General features: G+C 37.8%; 9 protein-coding genes across 9 annotated transcripts; 4 read left to right on the forward strand and 5 right to left on the reverse strand. All coding sequences in view use genetic code 12, as the record gives it.

Moving 5' to 3' along the window:
- Positions 1 to 151: 151 nt before the first annotated feature.
- DASC09_044230 (uncharacterized protein) lies at positions 152 to 2806 on the forward strand (the record flags this gene model as incomplete). Its single annotated transcript, XM_064998022.1, has 2 exons — positions 152 to 184; positions 398 to 2806. 2 exons carry the CDS (start codon positions 152 to 154, stop codon positions 2804 to 2806), a joined length of 2442 nt encoding a protein of 813 aa, XP_064854094.1.
- A 1115-nt stretch (positions 2807 to 3921) lies between these two features.
- Positions 3922 to 5043, reverse strand: RPN8 (proteasome regulatory particle lid subunit RPN8; the record flags this gene model as incomplete). Its single annotated transcript, XM_064998023.1, has 1 exon — positions 3922 to 5043. One exon carries the CDS (start codon positions 5041 to 5043, stop codon positions 3922 to 3924), a length of 1122 nt encoding a protein of 373 aa, XP_064854095.1.
- A 408-nt stretch (positions 5044 to 5451) lies between these two features.
- Positions 5452 to 6594, forward strand: GPN2 (GTPase GPN2; the record flags this gene model as incomplete). The annotated part of the gene is made up of 1 exon (XM_064998024.1): positions 5452 to 6594. One exon carries the CDS (start codon positions 5452 to 5454, stop codon positions 6592 to 6594), a length of 1143 nt encoding a protein of 380 aa, XP_064854096.1.
- A 1463-nt stretch (positions 6595 to 8057) lies between these two features.
- Positions 8058 to 9227, forward strand: DASC09_044260 (Fe(2+) transporter; the record flags this gene model as incomplete). Its single annotated transcript, XM_064998025.1, has 1 exon — positions 8058 to 9227. The coding sequence occupies one exon, from the start codon at positions 8058 to 8060 to the stop codon at positions 9225 to 9227; it is 1170 nt and encodes a 389-aa protein (XP_064854097.1).
- Positions 9228 to 9839: 612 nt separating this feature from the next.
- RIM20 (Rim20p) lies at positions 9840 to 12245 on the reverse strand (the record flags this gene model as incomplete). The annotated part of the gene is made up of 1 exon (XM_064998026.1): positions 9840 to 12245. One exon carries the CDS (start codon positions 12243 to 12245, stop codon positions 9840 to 9842), a length of 2406 nt encoding a protein of 801 aa, XP_064854098.1.
- Positions 12246 to 12490: 245 nt separating this feature from the next.
- Positions 12491 to 14386, reverse strand: DASC09_044280 (chromatin structure-remodeling complex subunit RSC7; the record flags this gene model as incomplete). The annotated part of the gene is made up of 2 exons (XM_064998027.1): positions 12491 to 14106; positions 14227 to 14386. 2 exons carry the CDS (start codon positions 14384 to 14386, stop codon positions 12491 to 12493), a joined length of 1776 nt encoding a protein of 591 aa, XP_064854099.1.
- Positions 14387 to 15580: 1194 nt separating this feature from the next.
- Positions 15581 to 17047, forward strand: DASC09_044290 (NADH-quinone oxidoreductase subunit NuoF; the record flags this gene model as incomplete). The annotated part of the gene is made up of 1 exon (XM_064998028.1): positions 15581 to 17047. The coding sequence occupies one exon, from the start codon at positions 15581 to 15583 to the stop codon at positions 17045 to 17047; it is 1467 nt and encodes a 488-aa protein (XP_064854100.1).
- A 604-nt stretch (positions 17048 to 17651) lies between these two features.
- On the reverse strand, positions 17652 to 18152 carry RIB4 (lumazine synthase RIB4; the record flags this gene model as incomplete). The annotated part of the gene is made up of 1 exon (XM_064998029.1): positions 17652 to 18152. One exon carries the CDS (start codon positions 18150 to 18152, stop codon positions 17652 to 17654), a length of 501 nt encoding a protein of 166 aa, XP_064854101.1.
- A 1062-nt stretch (positions 18153 to 19214) lies between these two features.
- DASC09_044310 (uncharacterized protein) lies at positions 19215 to 20213 on the reverse strand (the record flags this gene model as incomplete). The annotated part of the gene is made up of 1 exon (XM_064998030.1): positions 19215 to 20213. One exon carries the CDS (start codon positions 20211 to 20213, stop codon positions 19215 to 19217), a length of 999 nt encoding a protein of 332 aa, XP_064854102.1.
- Between the last annotated feature and the right edge of the window lie 896 nt (positions 20214 to 21109).

The raw sequence follows: 21109 nt of genomic DNA on the forward strand, positions 1-21109 counted from the left end.
TTCAGAACTTAATTTTCCCGATGTCTCAGTCTCTAAGATCGCGTTGGTCTCAAATAGATATATATTAGGCAGCTTCCGGATCGAAAAATGATATTTTGTCATTCAGTGCAAAAGGCAACGGTAGTGGGCAAGGGTGTTTGAATAATTTGATATGACAGCAGACTATCAGCAATTTCAATCACTTGTAAGTGCTTTTTTTTAATGTTGATTCTATTCTTATTGGTTTCCTTTATGATATTGTTACCATCACCATCGTTTTATTAATGATTTTTCTATTGTTTTTTTTTTCCCTACTGATTGCTGGGTCCGTGGGCTTTGGCCAACTCCTGAAAAAAACTTGAATTCCAGAAAACACCAAGGCTTTGCATGTTTCATTAGTATACTAACAATATCACAGTTGGTGGACACGGTAATCTTTTGGGAATCAGATAACTCATCAAGAGCCTCTTCGAAACCTCAAATGTTCTTTAGAAGAAAGGGCAAGTCAAAGGCCAAAACAGAGGAAAAGTCCGCTGATTCCATTAAAGACAAAAGCCAAGAATCACAGCAGCAGCCACAGAAAATCAGCCACTCACAGCAGCAACAACAGCAACCCGAGGAAAATAAAGCGATGTCTGGAAAAGCACAGCCACCAAATGGATATCAATCAACACAAACAGGCCAAGGCTTTGAAAATACTCCGAGACAAGAAAGCCATAAATCCGTCATGGCCCAGTATGATCTCGATGATTCATATGGTTTATTGGTCCCCGGACCAAGGTTCCAAACAAGTCAAAACAGCTTTTCCAACCCTTCTGTTTCCTCGACTAACATTTCGGATAACGGGTCTATTAACACACAAGATGCATTGCAATTGATATCAAAGGGAGTAAAGCTAGATCATACCGATATATTTGTCCCTAGACCAACACCAACTGGTAATTCGCCAATTTCTTGCTTAACTCCGGCAGCACAATCGCTTAACAGCTTCAATAACTTATCCTTCGCAGGTCAGGATATATTTTCTGGTCATATGTCAACAGAGAATTTTAAATCTGTGAACAAGTCATCAAAAGCAAACGGAGAAACAACCAGGAACCACCACGTCAATAGATCAACCCCAAATTTACAAAGCCCTATCAAGCAGAAACAGGATAATCTAAAGAAAGACTCACGGAAAAACAAGAGCAATAATTCCTTTTTCAAAAGGCTCAGTAAACTAAGCTTCTCCTCATCGTCCATATTCGAACAAATGTCACCTCCACCTCTTCCGCAGTCCAAATCGGATGATTCTATTATAAACAGCGAGAGGAAGGCGAAATTCAATAGTAACCCAGAATTGTTGAATAGCATGAAGGTGGAGAACATTACAGTCTTGAATCTTCAGAACACCAAAAGGGAGACTAAAAGATTGTCTAAGAGACAGCAAAACAAATTAAAACGACAATCCCTCAAACAGCAGCAACTTGAATTAAAAGAATACTATAAAACCCATCAAGAAATTCCATCAGTTCCACCAGCATTTCTACTTACACCTAATCCTGTTGAAAGAAAGATTCCCGCAACAGTTTTAACCAAAGCAGAAAAGACATATCCGCAAACCGTGAAAAGAGCCTCAATGCAGACCAATTCCCATATAGTCACTCCAAATCCGACCCCAAAAACCGAATTGAGCAAGACCTCAACAGCAAAGAGATTAGCTGTTAATCATGAACTTACTGGGCCAATGCCAACTCCAGAGGAATTAACCAAAAAATCCACTATTATTTCAAAGAAATACATTCCTGGTCCCTCTGATAAACTTGGAACGTCTAAGATAGATGATGTCCTCAGCATTGAAAATCCTGACTCTCATAACACCTGTCCTCCAACTCCTCCCCCACATGCTTCGCTACCATCATATATCAGAGCTGATTCATCAGCTGGACAAGAATTCGAAGACCAAATATACCAAGAACAACATTTCATGAATGGTGAGCAGAATGGCGAAGTGAACAATGATGGTGTATATTACACTAACGAATTGTATACCCTCTCGGAGAAGTCGGTCGAAAACTCGATCAATAATACTCATAGCAGAAATATCTCAAATAGTTCCCGTAACGTGGCCGCTGGCCCCAATGAGGGCGTTTTCTTGACCCCAATGCCAATTCCACAAAAGCAAAATGTTGACAAAACTCAAATGGCTACGTACATATACTCCAGAACAAGCTCGGTTGATAATTTGAACAATCCAGTTTTGATGGATTACTCGTCTGCTTCTATGCATTCCTCGGATTTTTTCAGTGCTTCCTCTGGCAGTGAAGATGAGCTTGATGTGGTCTCCAATTCTAAACCTAAATTTGTGGTCACTAAAAGGGAACAATCCAAGAGAACCCCTGTTCAACAACACGATTATGATATTCTTGATGATATTGTTGAATTTGACAATGATGAAGAACAAGAACCAAGAACCATGAGTACTGCCCTTGGTAATGCCCTTAACTATCCTTCCTGTATCCTTGAGATTAATAAGACTCCTGAGCTTCCAGGATACCCTGCTCCTGTTCTTCCAGTTGAAGCCTCATTATCTCAACAAGACTATACCAGTACCCCACAACAACCAAATTACTCTGCCCCAAGCGTGCCTTTGAATATGATCCCAGTTCCAATTCCAGTTAAGGATCGGGTTCCATATGATGGTGGTATCAACCTTGATGATCTTAAATTGATTAAAGATGGCCATTACTACAAAAATTTGGTTCGTATGGGCTCAGGTAAGTCTTTCAGTTCAACCAAGGTTAGAATTGACTTCAGTTCTGAAAGCAACGGAAGCGACGATTTTTGAGGAGCCATTTTTTTCTTTGTGTTTTCATTTTCTAAATGGCTCATTATTTCCTACATTATATTACTTCCACCGCTAGGATCAGTATTGTCTGATCTTATAGCTTTACCTAGTTTCAAATCCATCTATTACTTATAAACTTATCCTTTTTTTTTTTGCCCTTGATCATCATTTAGAAGATCATGTTGACCATACGCCCAATTCTCTTTATTTTTCTCTCTCTATGTACTATTATATAGCCATGACTTGCATTTACTGAAACGATTTCATCTATGATTTTCATGTTCGGTAACATTTTTTACATCATTACTCTTACTGTTTTAACATTTCACTATACACACCTTGCATTTTCATAAATTATTTTGACCGTAGATCTCAAGAATAATTGAGACCTCCCTGAATTTGCCCATATAAGTTTCCAATATCGCCTGTTCAATGGTGATGATTTATGGGCATTATAATATATTATGGACAGTAGAAATATTGAGCGCGTTTAGACATGCAAGTGACTTTAATCGCACGCGGAAGTTTTTTTTTTTTTTTCCCAGTATAAAAAGACCGACTGTGTGAAAATTTTTACTTATTAGTAGACCTTTTTCTTCTTCTTTAGCTTCATAAATAAAACATTGCTGCCTATTCACTGTGGTATTTACTTTATTAATGAATAACCAGAGGGGAAAAGGTAGCTAGAGCAAAATTATTCGTACACGATCTCATACTGAGAATGCTTTATTATTGGTAGCATATTTTGGTAACTGCGTTTACGAGATATCATAATTCATGATGATTGAATTTTAATGTAAGAAAAATTTTTTTTTTTTTGTTATATTGAGTAAGTTTATTTTTTTGGTAACGGTAGATTAAGGTCACATCCCTAGTGGGCCATCCCATCATGAACGCGTATTAGTATTAATTTTATGTAAGACTATCACTTTCGTGGGAAACTATCCTCGAAGCTTGGCCCCATAGCTTTTTCACAAAATGTTTTACAACAGTGTACGGGTGACAATCAACAGATGTGACAATCAACAGATGTGACAATCAACAGAAAATAATACATGTATTGTATAATAATAAGTGAACATAATGATAAAAAATAAAGACTTTCCAAAAGCCATTTATTTCTTTGATACCTTCTTTTCAGACTCCTTGTCATTACTAGCTTTCTCTTCTTTCTTGTCATCATCGGCTTCAATATCTGAACCTTTTCCGCTATTCTTCAAAATTCGGTTCTTATTTTCAATCTTGTTTTCAATCAAATCATGGAAGGAGATTATAGAATTGATTAAAGAACTTATGTAGATGATCATTAAGTTATCGTTGGTTTTGATCTGTAATGCCTTGTTCAAGTCTGAAAACTCGGTGACTTGTAAATTGCCTTCTGGGTCTCTCATTTCAAACTTAGCAGCCGGCGATTCGGTATTTTCCATGGTCACATCTCCATCTTCACGCTTTTGACGCACTACCGCTTCCAAATCACTAGCACTAATCAAGTTTGGCAACAAGTTGAAAACATTTTGTAATTTACCCAAGATCAAGTGGTTGATCGGCAATTGATTGTCCAACACCTTAGTCAAGTACCCAATGATATTCTTCAAACGGTCGTCTAAACCTCTCAAACTCTTCAATTGGTTGGCAATTTTGACGCTCAATAACCCTTGGGCTTGATCTCTTATTTCTCTCAACAAATGTTCGACCCCAATTTCTTCTGGCTCTTCGGCTTCGATGGTGCTTGGTATATGAACAAAAGTCTTTTCTGTTTCGGTACCATCTTCCTTCACCTCTTGAACAGACAAATAAGCATCGGTTGGTAAACCACTAGATTTGTCGTCCTGATTAACATTGATCACCAATAAAACCGGATCTGAATGGTATTTTTTGAAAAGTTCATTTATTTGCAAATCGCTGGACTTTAATTTTGGACCAGAGTGGTACCACCCAATAACCCTTTCTTTAGCATTGATTTTCTTGAACATCTCACTCATTGTGTCAATGTAATTGTGATCAAGGAAGAAAACATTCGAGTTCTTGTCATCTTCTTCAAATGGTACCGCGAAGGAGTTGGTAACTCTTATGTATTCTGAGTTTGCATTGTTTTCACCCAAGATTATACCAACACATCTCTTCTTAGTACTTTTGACGGTACGATTGTAATGATCAACAACAGACAATAACACCAATGGTGCTACCGAAACGGTTCTGTTGATATCAGATGAAACTGATGATGATTTTGTAGACATTGTTGTTGCTGGAAAAAAAAAAAAGGAAAAGAAAATCGCTACCTTTAATGACCTAATTTTTTGGTGTTGACTCAAAAATTATTACAATTGAAATTTTAGATATCCAAGATCAATTCCCTCTAGATTTTGACGTTTCTGCGGTATCCAACTTCTTGGTGAACGTTATTATCCTCTGGTGTTTTGGGCCCTCATAAAGATTCCTGTTGCCACTTTAATGTTTTTCGTGAAAGGAAAATGGGGATGTCTGGTGCAAAGGTGTGGGAACACCCGTGCATTGATGAAAGTAGGGAAAAAAATATTATTACTGAAAAGCGCAGACTGATTAGATGAGATCAAAAAGAAAATACTTAACCTTAGGGTACAACTGAAAAAAATAAATAAATATTTTTTACTAAATAAAAAAAAAGGATGCCTATATTTGGACAGGTAATTATTGGTCCTCCAGGATCGGGGAAGTCAACGTATTGTTATGGCCTTCAGCAGTTCTTCAACAGTATTGGTCGTCACTCAATAATTATTAATTTGGATTTAGCCAATGATAAATTAAAATATGACTGCGCATTAGATTTAAGAGACTTCATTACTCTAGAGGAAATCATGTCTGAGAACTCTTTGGGTCCGAACGGTGGGTTGATCAAAGCTTTTGAAACGCTTACCGGGGTTAGTGATTCCGGAGCTGACAAATCTGATGATGGCGAGGAGGACAATCTCTTTGATGTCCTTCTTAATGAAATAACCAATATTGTGGATAAATCCAACGCTTATGTAATATTTGATACCCCAGGTCAGTCAGAGCTTTTCACTTCTAACTTTTCATTGCCTAATTTATTCAAAGAGTTGGGCAAAAGACTGGATCTTCGTTTATGCTGCGTCAATCTCATGGATTCAATATACTTGACAAGTCCGTCATCTTATATTTCAATATTGTTGACTGCGTTGAGATCAATGTTATTATTGAACATGCCCCATGTGAACGTTATATCAAAGGTCGATTTACTTGCAAATTACGATAAATTGCCATTCAACTTGAAGTATTACCTCGAAGTTGATAATTTAGAGGAGTTGATACCGTTGTTGGAGAAAGAAATGAGCTATTCGAAAAATAAATTGGGGACTAAGAATTTGCTCAAAATAACAGAACTGATCATAGATTTGGTGGACGATTACAAGATGGTTGATTTTGAGGTGTTATGCGTGGAGGATACTAGATCGATGATAAACTTGGTTAGAAGAATCGATAAGGCTAATGGTTATGCGTTTGGTGAGAATGAGATCTCGGGTGATTCAACATGGATAGAGGCTTCTAGATTAACTGGAACCTCGGCAAATGGATTGAGTGACGTTTGGGGAGAGGAAATAGATATCCAAGAAAGATGGATCGACTACAAGGATGAATATGATGCTCAGGTTAAACTGGAACAAGACAAGGCGATGGAAATGATCAAGAAGAGAGAGAGTGAACTTCAGAAAGGTCATGACGCGGCAGATGCAGAGGATGAGTACGAAAGAGACTTGGCAAACTGGAAAAAGGATCATCCTTTCCAAAAATGATGACGTTGGGTGTCTTAAGCTTGCATTATGTAATATATGAGAGACGGATATAGAATGTATCATATTGCTTTACCGAGATTTGTACAAGATTTTCCCAGCTGTAACAAAAAAATAATAATTAATAAATAAATAGCAGATAGCAGAAAAGACAAATGATGGTTTAGATTTTATATTTTTGAGAATCAATTCTGGATTGAAATAAATGAGTTGGATTTACGTGAATTATTGCAGAAGTTGGAAAGTTATTGTGTCTGTTGATTTTACTAAATAGCACCCCATGTGAGAAATTCCATTATTCTCAACCTTGTGCTCTAGCTACTCCTTTTTACTATACACTCAAAAAGAAAAGATTCTCGGAAACTATTCTCTATTTTTCCTCTTTCTTTTTCCTTCCATAAAATATTACTCCCAAACACAAAATTCCTTTCTCCAATAATCGTCCTTCCCACATTGATGATGCTAACAACGTGAGGGTCTCCCACTACCCACCTGATTAGTTGGATAATCAAAGAATATTGGTAGTGGAGCTAGCTTATAGCCAGTGTGGTTCAGCGGTCTCCATGAGCTCCCCTAGACCTCCGCTGGACCTCACTTTTATCCTATACATAGCGTGCTCCCCAATCTTATCTCATCTCATCTCATCTTATCTATTTGGTCAGTGGAGACGAACCGAGTGGGTCTCCGGGTGACTGTAATAACAAGTAGAGTTTGGCACTCGCTGACAGGCACAGTTATCTACATGATCAGGGATTATCTTGCAGGACAACACCCCGGCATCGGGATTACCTAATGGGGAAATAATATCTGAGGCTGGCGGCCCCCGAGCGGCCGGTCGCCCATCGGCAATGGCCATCCACCAATCACCAAACGGTTGAAAAATTTCTCTTTTGAGCACTTTCGTAATCTCGACGATCACCATCCTGCCCCCAGCACCAACAGCAATTACAAACACATTGAGTCATTGCTGGTGTTATTTTCCTCGCGCCTGCATTCGCTTGCAATTATCATTGATAGTAATATTCTTATTACAGGTTGTCATTACCCCAAATCGCCTATTCCCGTCGGTCGAGATCTCCCCTGTGCTTACAAAACTTCACCAAAAAAAATTAGCGTGTGAAAGAAAAAAAAAAAAAAAAAATAAAAAAAAAAAAAGAAAATCATTGTTTGAAATTTCATTTAAAATTTCTTTTGGCCTCCATCTCAAATTGCTTGCCATCCCATACGAATTCTTAAAACTTTGAGGTAGTATCACCACACCGAACTGTTCCGGGAGCTTAATTATCATTATTAAAGCAGTGTTCTATCATCTATTCACTGGGTTTACCGAAACAATCTTCTATATCATTACCGTCACCCGAAAGCTTGCTTACCGTATATATACGCCTCTGAATTTTGTCCAGCTCATAATTGAAAATTACAACAAATAACAGCCTAGAAACTATCTTTACAACATTATAATCACCATGTCTGACGATTACGAAAGTCTTCCTGACTCCGTACCTTTTGTTAACCATCTTGCTGCCGGTGCCTTAGCCGGTATCATGGAACATTCATTGATGTACCCTATCGATAACATCAAAACCAGAATTCAAGCATCCATAAACATCAACCAATCTATCATCAATAGCATTAAAAAAGTGTCTTCGGCAGAAGGGCTTAAGTCTCTTTGGAAAGGTATATCTGCAGTCGTTGTTGGTGCAGGTCCTGCCCATGCAGTATATTTTGGAGTTTATGAATTTTTTAAAACAAATATGATTGACAATCATGCCTCTGCTCCAGGAAGCTTTAACAGCATCGATTTTCTCTATTTTAGTAAGATCGCTCTTGCTGGTGGTACCGCCACCGCGACTTCCGAAGCTCTTATGAACCCATTTGATACCATCAAGCAAAGAATGCAAATAAACTCGTCTTTCACGAAAAACTCAAAACAGTTCAATCCTAACTACACTTCCATCTTCAAGACCATGTCATACATTTACAAGAAGGAGGGCTTCAAGGCTTTCTATTACTCTTACCCAACTACATTGCTCATGACCGTGCCTTTCCACGCCACAAACTTTTTGGTTTATGAGTCGATGACAAAACTTTTGAACCCAACTGACTCATACAACCCATTGGTCCATTGTGTTTCTGGTGGTTTGGCTGGTGGTTTGGCTAGTGCCATCACTACCCCATTCGATTGTGTGAAAACCGTCTTGCAAACTCATTCTTTCACTATGAAATTCGAGGATGCTAGCCCATCTTCTACTAACCACTCTTCGTCATCTTCTTCCTCTTCCACTTCCTCTTCTTCTTCCACCTCTTCCAATATTCGCAATAATGCCAACACTAAGATTGCCCAACAAATGGTTCATTCTAACAGTCATGAGGGAACCACTTTAGTGATGGCTTCTCGCAACTTACACCAATCTTCCGCAAGCCATGCAATGAATGCCTCGACGAAAATCAATAGTTTCTTCACCGCTGCCAAATACATATATTCCACAAACGGTATCAACGGGTTCACGAAAGGGTTGAAGGCTAGAGTTGTTTCAAATATCCCAGCAACCGCCATTAGTTGGACAAGTTACGAAATGGCCAAGTTTTATTTGAATAGAAAATCAATGACCAGAAATAACAATGTTCTTGCTTAGAAAGCTACATTGTCAGCTGCCAAGGTTCACGATCCATATGATGTGGATTTTCAACAGACAGAAAGAAAGAATAGGAATTTTTGAAAATCGATTATATTCATTAACTTTCTCGCTTCCCGTCACTAGCTCATTAAAGTTGCCTTTGAATCTGTTATATTATATTAAAATCTAGAGTACGTACCTGTTATTAATCGGTGGCGAAGAACTAATACTTATATGCATATATTATGTTTGAGTTTTCATTTCTTTTGTTTGTCTTCATGTTGTGTTTTCCCTTTATTTTTTCTCCCCGTATATATATTATAGGCGAGCTTCTTAGCTACTGCTCTGCTGCTTTTTTGAGTTTTTTTCTTCACTTCGTATTTTTCCCCGGTTTTATGTACAAATAACAATTGATGATATAATGTCTTGTATTAGCTATTGAGTAATTCTATTTATGATGTTTACAAAAACTTGATACCAAAGGAAGGTATTCTCGAATCAAAAAGATAACTGTGGGGGCAAGGCGGTAAAATTCAAGAAAAAACATTATAATTCTAGATTGAACTAGCTCACTGTATCAAAAAAAAATTAACAAAATAGAGTATTGTTGAAGGGTGGCTGTTATTGGTATCAATGGAACTTGATTTCAGAATTTGGATTCCATAAGTGGTTAGGCTTTTGAGGCTTTGGTGAAATAACATTACTGTTCCGATTGCCATCAAGATCGTTAACTGGTCTTCTAAATCCATTAATGCTGGCCTCCAATTGTCGCGCCTCAGCTCTTCTATCATCAATATACTGATCAATTTTTGATCCCACTTCATGCGCCTTGATAATAAAATCATTGTAGAATTGCAACCCTTGTTTCAAGTTCTCAACAAGGGTCATATACTCCTTATGGATGGCTTCAATAGTATTGAAGAATTCCAACTTTTGCTTGTTTTCCGAGGTCTGATTCTGCTGTTCTAATTTTCTCAAATCATCAAGTCCACCTTCAAGTTTATCTTCAAGCTGGGATTGCTTGCGTTTCTCATTATTGATGCTCTGCAAATCTTCGTCCAATCCTTTCAAATGACGGCTATAAATTTCTTCATAGGATTCAGAACTGGCAGTTTGGTCATTCATATCGTAGGAAATTCCCAACTTGTGGTTGGCCTGTAAATACTTATACTCAGCGATCACTTTTGGTAAAATATTCATCTGCGATGACTTGATTTCCACCACCTCCACAATTTTTTTCCGATTATTCTTGAGATTTGATACCTCGACAAGTAAGTTCTTCAACTCATTTATTTTTTGCACTAGTTCAGCATTCCCTTGTGATCCATCAGAGTTATCAGTAGGAATTTGGCATTCAATCGCTCTAATTGATGACCCACATAATAACTCCACTTGTGGTTTTATTCCCTGATAGGACCTCTGGACAGTATCATCGCCGTTTTTAGCCTGAGTCAAAAAACTCTCCAATAAGCTTACATCTTCCATCAAATTTCCATTCACCTCTTGCGATGTTGGTCGGTTCCAAAAATCCGTGCCGTATCGTTGTCGAAGCAAATCATCTTCATTTTTCTCTAACCTTAGCTTTTCTATCATTTGGTTCACGGTATCCTGATTTTCATTTGCCAATCTTACCACATCACCAATGGCCTGCTCGATCTTGATGATTCCCCCCAAATTCTTCAATTCTTCAATTTTCACAATCACAGATTTAGGTAATGTTTGCGAAGTATCATTCAACAGTTCTATTGCCATAGGCAAATTTCTATCACTGAGATATTTATCGATGATGTTATTCAAACTACTCAACGGGTTGATTATCCTTTGCTTGACGTATTCTTCCTGGCGTTCTCTAAATGATTGCGAAAGCTGGATCACAGAATATGGAAGTAAATCGAAAAATAGCATTTTTCGAAGTTTCCCATCAAGACTATCTTTATCGTTGGTTATCAAATACTTCAATGGGTTTTCTAATTCTGGAGGAATCATGGTCTTCACCATGACCGCTGGCGCAATTGGAGTTAATGACTCTTCTTCATTGACAATTTGCAAGTAAATCAAATCATTATCCTTTTCGCTAGTCTTCAAGGTTTTGCCTAATAACTCATTGAATGATTCAATATCTTCTCTGAGCTGCTTGTTGTTGACCAAATACTTCAAAAATGACTTTGATTGATTCGACAACTTTAACGCTAACCTCAACCTTGATACCGCTTCTCCATGTTTGGATTCTGATTGGCAATGAATCGATTGTCTGTAAAGGGATACCGCTTGGAAGTGGAAACTCTTGGCTTTAATCAAGTTGGTCCAGTCGTTTCTGAGAAAGAATGAATGGCCAGCGGAGTCTATAAATTTCAAACATTCTTGATACAACACCGCAACTTGAATGGCGAGTTTGGCAATGAGCGAGTTCTTCAATTGGTTCTTCACCGCCTTAAGCCAGAACATTTCTTGAGCTTGGGCCAACATCAAATATTTTAAAAGGTTAACCACTTCCAATTGCAAATCTTTCGGGAACAATTCATTATTTTTTTCATTGCGTATCATTAATCGAATGATGAACTCAAAACACCCTGCTGCTGCTTGGAAATAATTGCAGGCTTTCTTTAATCCATCGTCCGAGTCCTTTTTCGATTCCACACTTCCTATTTGTGAGTAAACCGCAGATAAATTGTAAACCACATTCATTTGCTCAAATAGGATAGACCGCATCTTGATCATCTCTCTTTCATTGCCACTGGTATAACCAACAGATAAATTCCCATCAGACCACGCAAATTCCGCAAAATCGCCAGGAAATTTCAACAACAACGAAGATATATGAATATAGTATATTTTCAAATCTTCAACACTCCCTATGGTACACAAAATGTCGTTAATTGCCAAATACATTTTATGCCTAAGGTCTTTGATACAATCTATATCATCCAGGAAACTGTTAGCGGTTTGATAGTATTCTTCACTAATGATTTTCTTAATTGCTTCACCAAGGTCAAAATCTAAAGTTGACCTGAACGGAACTGATAATAGAGTCGTCATTTTGATGTGCCTGGTTTTTTATAGAAGTCTACATGTGGCATGGTATTAAGCAATCAGTTTTGTTTACGATCTTTTGTTTTCCCTATTTTTTTTTTTATAGATGGATGCCTAAAAGACCCACCCAATTGGTATTTATGTACATTATACTGCATTAAAATTGAATGAGAACCAAATAGAAGAAAGAAAAAAGTGAAAATAACTTTATTAAAATAATAATATACAATACAATACAATCTTCTCCACGTTTATATACTTTCAAGTCTCTGCTGTTCCAAAATTGCATTTTTTACATCGGCACTCACGCAGTCGTTAAAAATATCCAAACTCACTCTTTTTAATCCTGTGTTCTTCAACAACGGAGCCGGTTCAAGAACTGTCAGATACATTAGCCCTCCATTGTGATTCGTAATATCGCCATTCAAACCACCCCAGTCACTCTGGTTGATTTTAGGGAATCGCGTGTGAGGAAGTACCTCACTCGAAGGCGGTACATTTTTGCACCAACTGGACGTCGACGACTGAGTTAAAAGTGGATAAAAGTAAACCCCAGTATACAAATCTTTCTTACCTCTTTTTCTATTCACAAGCTCTAATCGGGATCGCGACAAGTCTGCATTGAATTTTTTGGACGATAACGAGTGTTCTAATAACCAATTATCTTGGTCTATATGGTTTTCTGACATAAGCGATTTGATGGAAAATGTTCGATCCATTTCAAACCCAATGTATTTCTCCACACTATTACTTTTGATATTCTCTCTTGTGCTCGTTGATTCATCCTTTATAATCGCTGTTTGATTCTGTTGTTGGTATATCTGCGAACCACCGTGCCAGGCAATGTACCTCTTTTTATTGTAATCTTGTTTGTTAAGAGGAACTGGATCGTCGGGCTCGGCAATTTCACCTTCCACTGCTCCTTCTTTTTTGGCTTGATCTTCATAATAGTCATCAATGACTTTTTTACCACCAATAATGATTCTTGCTCCAAACTCTTTGAAAATAGACCTTGCAGTTACCAACCCAATGGTTCTGCTTTTGTAAGAATTGGGCATTATATCTCTATCCACCAAATCCTGTTTCTGTTCCTCATTCAATACGTATTTGAATAAAGTGTTGTGTTTCAAAAACAAGTAATAGGCATCTCTATAACCAATACATCTTGCCGGCTCAGTTGACAACATGTACAATTTATCACCATTACCTGTCACTGTGAAAGTTCTAACTCTAAAATCACGGCCGCCTTGCAAGTACCCATATTTATCAATCTTTTGATCACCTTTGGCATCGTCCTTGATATTATACTCATCATTTTCATTATTCAAAGAAATTGGGTTCCCGTCATCGTCAAGGGGAATTGGGAATGGACTATGGACCTTCCTTGCAACCTTGAATCCCGGTTTTCTTCCTGGCTTCTTCTTCTTCCTAGCCGGTGCTTCGAAATAATCATCGCTGCCAAGCCCGTACTTTGCCAAACGTGCAATGGTTGATTTATTTCTACTTCCTGGAGGTCTTCCTCTACCTCTTTTACCTTCTTTGGGTGTTTTTGATCCATCCTCGAGATCAGGTTCTCCATCTTCTTCCTCCTCTTCCTCTTCATCATTTTCCTCGTTGTTGACATGAGTTTCTTCTTCTTCTTCTTCTTCTTCCTCATCATCATCCTCTTCTTCTTCTTCTTCTTCTTCTTCGTCGTCTTCGTCGTCGTCCTCTTGTTTCACGGCTCTTCTGGGATTTCTGCGAGGGGTGGTATCTTGTTTTTTTGCTTCTTCGTCTTCGTCTTCATCATTATATTCTTCATAATTTTCTGCCAGATCAATATCTAAATTCGAATAGTTTGGCGATGATAATCTGGTCGAGCGACGTGCTGTGTGCAATTTAAGTTAGTAACAATATTTCTCAACCCAAAAAGACTTTTACATGGGGGATACAAAAAAACGCGTTTTGGCGTTGCAAAATAACAAAAAAAAAAAAAACCACAACATACTTGAGCGAGTAGATCTGTCGTGCTGCTCCTCATGATCGAGCCGGCCACTTCTTCTTAGATGCCTTGTCATAGTTTCTCGTCTATGAATTAATTTATTAATTATATAATGGTTAGATTTTATTTTATTACAAAACAACAAATAACCAATTTCCAATCCCATAATTTGCGTGATACTTTGGATGAGGCAGGGTAAGTATGTGCGACTTTTCCGTGCCGGTTATTATTTTCCACCAAACGAATTTCATAATAAATAGACGGTTCAATTATATTATTTCAACACATGAGGACAAAAATAAATAACTAGAGTTTGTTTTTTATTTATTATTATTATTATTATTATTTTCTCAACCAGGATGCAATGCTGGTTGTGGTCGTTGTGTAGATGTCATAAATATTGGGTTTTCGGTGTTCTGTAAGGTAAGTGGAGTACGAGAAAAAGCAGGTTGCGTACGCAAAATTGAACAGACTGACTTTCTTGATTCGTGCTTGATTGTTTTATTTTAATTGGTAATGATGATTCGATTTTACGGTATTCTTCATAGCAGATGGCAAAGAAATTCTGCAGTTTTAGCAGGCATACATGGTGAGCACAATCTTTTGATAAGTCCGAGGGATTGGAAACCGTAACTGATAAAATGATAAAATGATAATCGGAGAAAAATCACCAAACCATTATTTTTGTCTGCTTGCCTCTTTTTTTTTTTTTTTTTTCTGTTCTTCGAAAATGCTGTCGATACTGATCAAATTCGTGGTTGCAATATAAATCTAAATTTATATAGTTTTTTAATAGGATCTTGGTGCATCAAAAAGGATGCGCCTTATTATTCGATCTCCGACATGAGGGATCTATCCATAAACTTAGACGTGCCACACATATATGTAATCTATGATGAGAATATTCCTCTCAACGTATTACATCTCCGTGACGTCCTGGTGATTCCACAAAATAAACCTATCTAACAACAGTTATGGTGATTCCAACATATGTTCACTTCTATGGTGATCTATTGGAGATGGTTAAAAACGTCTCACTTGCAAAGGACAGATAGCTGAGTGATAAAAAAAAAATTTGTAGTAAATAATCACTGGTCAATATAATACAATACATTTAATCCCTGATCTCTCGCCATCTATTGGCAAACTGTCTGCTTACTATTGCCCAGGGTACCCCACCCCTGGTACACTAGGAAGCTTATATTCCGGGTAACTACAAAATAATGCTGGTGCAAAACTGGCCAATAATCTCCCTGTAAAATAAGCGGTCAAAAAAAAAAAATACTATAGTTACTATCACAATTTCATAGGCGTTCTCTTTCAAGCTCTCTCCAAACGTATCATCACAATCACATCTACTATGATCCGCAGCAACATTAAGAGCTCGAGAATACTATTGAAGCGTGGTTTGGCCACCGTTGCTGATCCTGCAGTGAACCCACCTCGTCACTATGGTGGTCTCAGCGATCAAGACCGTATCTTTCAAAATCTTTATGAAAATTACGGTAGCGATTTGAAATCTTCTATGCGTATGGGGGATTGGTACAAGACTAAAGAAATCATTCTTAAAGGTGATAAGTGGATCATTGATGAAATGAAGAAATCCGGTTTGCGTGGCCGTGGTGGGGCTGGTTTCCCTAGTGGTTTAAAATGGTCTTTCATGAACCCTCCAGGATGGGAAAAGAATGAAGGTCCAAGATACTTAGTCATCAATGCCGATGAAGGTGAACCTGGTACCTGTAAAGACAGAGAAATCATGAGAAAGGACCCACACAAATTGGTCGAAGGTTGTTTATTGGCTGGTAGAGCCATGAATGCCACTGCAGCATACATTTATATCAGAGGTGAATTCTACAATGAAGCCGTCACTTTACAAACCGCCATCAACGAAGCCTACAAGGCTGGTCTCATTGGTAAGAATGCTTGTAATTCTGGCTATGATTTCGACATTTACATCCACCGTGGTGCTGGGGCCTACGTTTGTGGTGAAGAAACCGCCCTTATTGAATCTATCGAAGGTAAGGCTGGTAAACCAAGATTGAAGCCTCCTTTCCCTGCTGGTATCGGTCTTTTCGGTAGACCATCCACTGTGACTAACGTCGAAACCGTCGCTGTTGCCCCAACCATTTTGAGAAGAGGTGGTGATTGGTTTGCCTCTTTTGGTAGACCAAGAAATTCTGGTACCAAGCTTTTCGGTATCTCCGGTCATGTCAACCACCCATGTGTTGTTGAAGAAGAAATGTCTATCCCATTGAAAGAATTGATTGAAAAGCACTGTGGTGGTGTCATTGGCGGTTGGGACAACTTGCTCGGTGTTGTTCCAGGTGGTTCCTCCGTCCCAATTTTGCCACAATCTACTTGTACAGACGTTCTAATGGATTTCGATGCCCTTAAGGATGTTGGTTCTGGTTTGGGTACTGCTGCGGTTATTGTCATGAACAAGCAAACCGATGTCGTTAGAGCCATTCAAAGATTTTCTGCTTTCTACAAACACGAATCATGTGGTCAGTGTACACCATGTCGTGAAGGTACCACTTGGTTAGACAGAATGATGCGTCGTTTTGTTAAGGGTCAAGGTACCGAACGTGAAATCGACATGATTTGGGAATTAACTAAAGAAATTGAACAACATACCATCTGTGCCTTGGGTGATGCCGCTGCTTGGCCAGTCCAAGGTTTGATCAGACAATTCAGACCAGAAATTGTGAAGAAGTTCCAACAATACGAAGAAAAGATGGGTGAAACAGTGAGTTACGGTGGTTGGGTCCCTAAGGGTGATGTTAAGGAAGGTAAGGTGATAAATAACCCGGTTCCAGAGAGCCATTAAGCATACATAGCATAAAGTTGTATTATTGACTATTATTATTATTATTATTATTATTTTTTTTTTCACGTTCTCAAATTCTATTTTTGTTGTTTTCCCTCACACTTCTTTATTTACGTTACCTTAATCAAAATGAAATGAAAAATAGTGATTCAGTTTGTAGGTGCATTGGCAGTTGATTTGAATATGGTGCTAGTAAAATCCCTTATCTGTATACAGAAAGAAAAAAAAAAAAAAGAGGAATCCATTTTTTACCCCAGTTTTTGAAATGGCGGGATTATAACCCCACTGACTGTTAAAGTTTTCATATTGCTATATTATAATATCACCATGCATGTGCAAAAGCTTTCTGGAATTTTTGTTCTACATCTTTACTTTGTGTATTATACAATGTTCGATTCTGAAGCTCAATAGGAATGATAAAAGAAATTGGAGAGCCCAATTGCAAGAGTTTCAATAATAATAAGAATAGAGAGCCTTTTTTGTTTGTTTGTTTGTTTTCATTTTGTGGATGAATATCACAGGTTTCAATGATATTTAAAGATATTAATTACCTTATTGTCCCATTACAGATATGCACTGACTTTTTTTTTTCTTTTTTGTTTTTTTAGTGCTTCTTCCCAAACTTGACGGCCATTTCAACGGCAGCAGCACCCCAGTCTTCACCATGGTTGTGCGACCCAGCACTAATACCAGCCCTCTGCTCGGCTTGTTCCAAGGTGAAACAAGTCAACACCCCAAAGATGACCGGGGTGTCCAAATGTTTTTGCAACCCCATTAATTCGTGGGTGGTCGAATCAGCAATGTATTCAAAATGGGCGGTGGAACCCTTGATGAGCACTCCGATGGAGATGATGGCGTCCACTGGGGTGTTGTTCTCTTTTTGGATTTCTACCATACGCTTTGTGGCATATGGAAGTTCAAATGAGCCAGGAATGGTTTCAATGATGATATTTTCTTGGGACACTCCAAAGCGGCGAAGAGACGCTACAGCACCTGCGACAAGTGAGTCGATAATTTCGGCGTTCCAACGAGCGTGAACAATAGCGACCCGAAGAGATGAACCATCGTATTGTTGATCTATTTTACCTAATCCTTCAGCAACCATTTTTTATTTGCGTGACTCCCTATTGTTTTTTATCGTATAGATTCTTTCACGGTTTGTTGATGCTCTTATGGCAGACATCGTCTTTTAATAAGAATCCATGAAAAATTGGGGGATCAGGTCGGGTAATGATGGATTACTAAGGCATTCAACTTAATTAATCATCATGTTAATCATTATATAATAGATAGTAATACAAAATATCTGTATATGATCTCTAATATTTTGATATACTGAAAAGGTGGGATTATTATTTTCTTTTCTCTCTCTCTCTTTTTTTTTTGACCTTTTGATAAACCTTCTGCTTCCTATCTAAGATAAACATTTGAGGAGTGCATTTAAGGTAAACAGTTGAGGTAAACAGTTGAGGTAAACAGTTGGGGTAAACAGCTGCATTTCTTCATTTCTTTTTTTATTTTTTTTAGAAGCAGTCTTTCACTAGTTTATTCTTTGAGAATCATCCCAAGAGCTTCTGACTTTGTTCTCTTAAAGCCATCTGAATGTCCCACTTATTTCAATGGAATTAAGGGTGATGCTGATCGATTGAAATTTGTATTAGTGTGAAACCCCAAAGATCAACGATGAAGACTAACAATAGTAAATCAAATTCTCTGTATTCGTTTTGGTGTTTGGAGCAGTGGCTCTCATTATATATAAAAAGCGAGTACTAAAATGCTTAGTTTACAGAATTTTCCTGGAAAGCTGATACAATCAAGAAAATTGGCTACTAGTAATACTTCAATTGAATCATTAAATTATAGGAATGACAGTATAATATACTGAAGATAAATAGAATATAAATAGGGTATGAATAGAGTATAAATAGAGTATAAATAGAGTATAAATAGAGTATAAATAGAGTATAAAGAAAATGAGCTAAAACCACCCCCAGTGTTATCAGAAGGAAAAGAAACCACCAGCAAAAGTCTAGCAATGGAGGTGGTCCTAATAAAGCAATAATAAATATAATATAGTGGTAGTATACGAATCTACTATAAAAACAGCAGATATAACCCTTTGGGTATCTAATAGCTGTTCTGTAAAAATTATGGTATTGATAGGAATTCATGCATCCAGATGGAACCTAACCCGTTTTTTACCATCTCCAAATGGATCAGTCACCATGAACGCTTCATTATTTTTTATATTCTTCCCATCGATTCCTATTAAAGCATCTTCATTGTCTGGGAAGTTCATATGGTAGCTAGTTCGTGGATTGTTGAATGGATCAATAAAAGCTTTGTTCATTTTATTTTTTTCTTCCCAGAACTCAGCAACGTTGACATAATTATTCTGGAACTTTTTACCAAATTTACCAATGCCACCTGGAACTTGATAGTGGTTTGGGGCAATATTACCACTGGCACTCATTCCAAAATTAAGCGCTGGGGAAGTACCATTGAACTTATTCCAAAGTTGATAAGCTCTACCATCACATAAGATATCATTGTGCTCAAAAAATGCGGCGGTATTTGGGGAATAAACCATAATATTTCTTTTGATGTTTTTTTTCTGGTTTTTGTAAATATGGGTGATGTAGCTCTGGTACCATCTGTAGAATTGGATGTAGCGTTGGTAATCCAAAGAGGTTCGTTTGAACAGAATTGCCACCTTCATGTCGGCTTTAGCCAGACGATTCCAATGAGATGGCATAACTCTTGATTTTTGGTTGATCAAGTTGATCTCGACATTTTTTGAAGAAAACATTGTTGGCACGATTTCTGGATAAGCTTCGAACAATGCGCTTTGGAGACCTCTACCTTGAGCAGACGGTTCCCAATGACATACTTCATCGAATGGGAATTGATAGTAGCCGTGTTCAGGTAAGCTTGGATCATCAACTTTAACGAGGATGAATTTATCTTTTGGTTTTGGATCAGATTTCTTAGAGTTCTTGTCCAAAAATTCTGTCATTGCTTTACCAAAGATAAGGTTGCCCCATTGTTCCATTGGTCGATAATTTGGGTTTTTCTCGCAAAAGGAAACAAATTCTTCAGGGGTCATATCATTTGGGTTTATTGGCTTGAATGATTGCCAACCAGGGCCGAAGAATGGAGTAAACATCTTTTTCAAAGGATCTGGGTTGCGTTGACACTTGGATTTTATTCCCAAAAGGACAATTGCAACAGGAATTACCAGCAAGAGAATTAGAATTAGTGAAATAAGCGAACTAATGATGGAAGGGGGGAGGAAATATCAATAAGCGAGTTTGCTTTATTTCTAAGTCGGCAAGATATATAGACCTTATCTTTTTTTTGTTTTGTTTTATATATTTTTGATAATTAAATGTGAATCCGATTTGGAATTTTCCAAGTATTTGTAGTATTCGTATCCAAAAAATTAATTTTATGATAAGCTAATCAAAAAAAAACCAAAGGAGCATGATGTGTGATGAGATGTGAAACAAAAACGAGGGATTGTCCCACTGGGGGGTGCCTGCCAACGGTTAAACAATTGAAATTGGATCACAACATCTACTATAATACGACAGTATTATGGGTCATGAAGCTACCAGATCAAGGAATTGTTCTGCGATGGGGTACCTCCTCCATACACCGATGTCACTTCCAGGCTTATCTACGTGACCTTTGTCCGGAGTCAAATCCAAGGTACACACGCGGTACAATGCACTTCGCGTGCAACCCTTTTAGCGTCATCATCTATTTGTATTTTCTTTGCGTTAATGAGACAGCTTCTAGCTTAAGGGGATGTCATTCTACCGAAAATGGTCTTATTATCAGAAAACTTCTATCGTTAGCAATTACCAACTATAGTGAGGCTTCCCAGTCAAGAAAAATGAAATGTCTATACAACCGATCACATAATCATCTGTCGTGCAGTACGCAGTAGCGGACAAACAGATCCACCTATCAATCTTATCTTTCTTAGCTAACGTCATCTTTTCCAAGAAATGCCTGACTCCAATTCACTGCACACCTCTTCCTCATCTTCCTGAGGTC

Source organism: Saccharomycopsis crataegensis (genome assembly GCF_037102585.1).
Source record: "Saccharomycopsis crataegensis DNA, jcf7180000000084, whole genome shotgun sequence".
Classification (NCBI taxonomy): Eukaryota; Fungi; Ascomycota; class Saccharomycetes; order Ascoideales; family Saccharomycopsidaceae; genus Saccharomycopsis; species Saccharomycopsis crataegensis.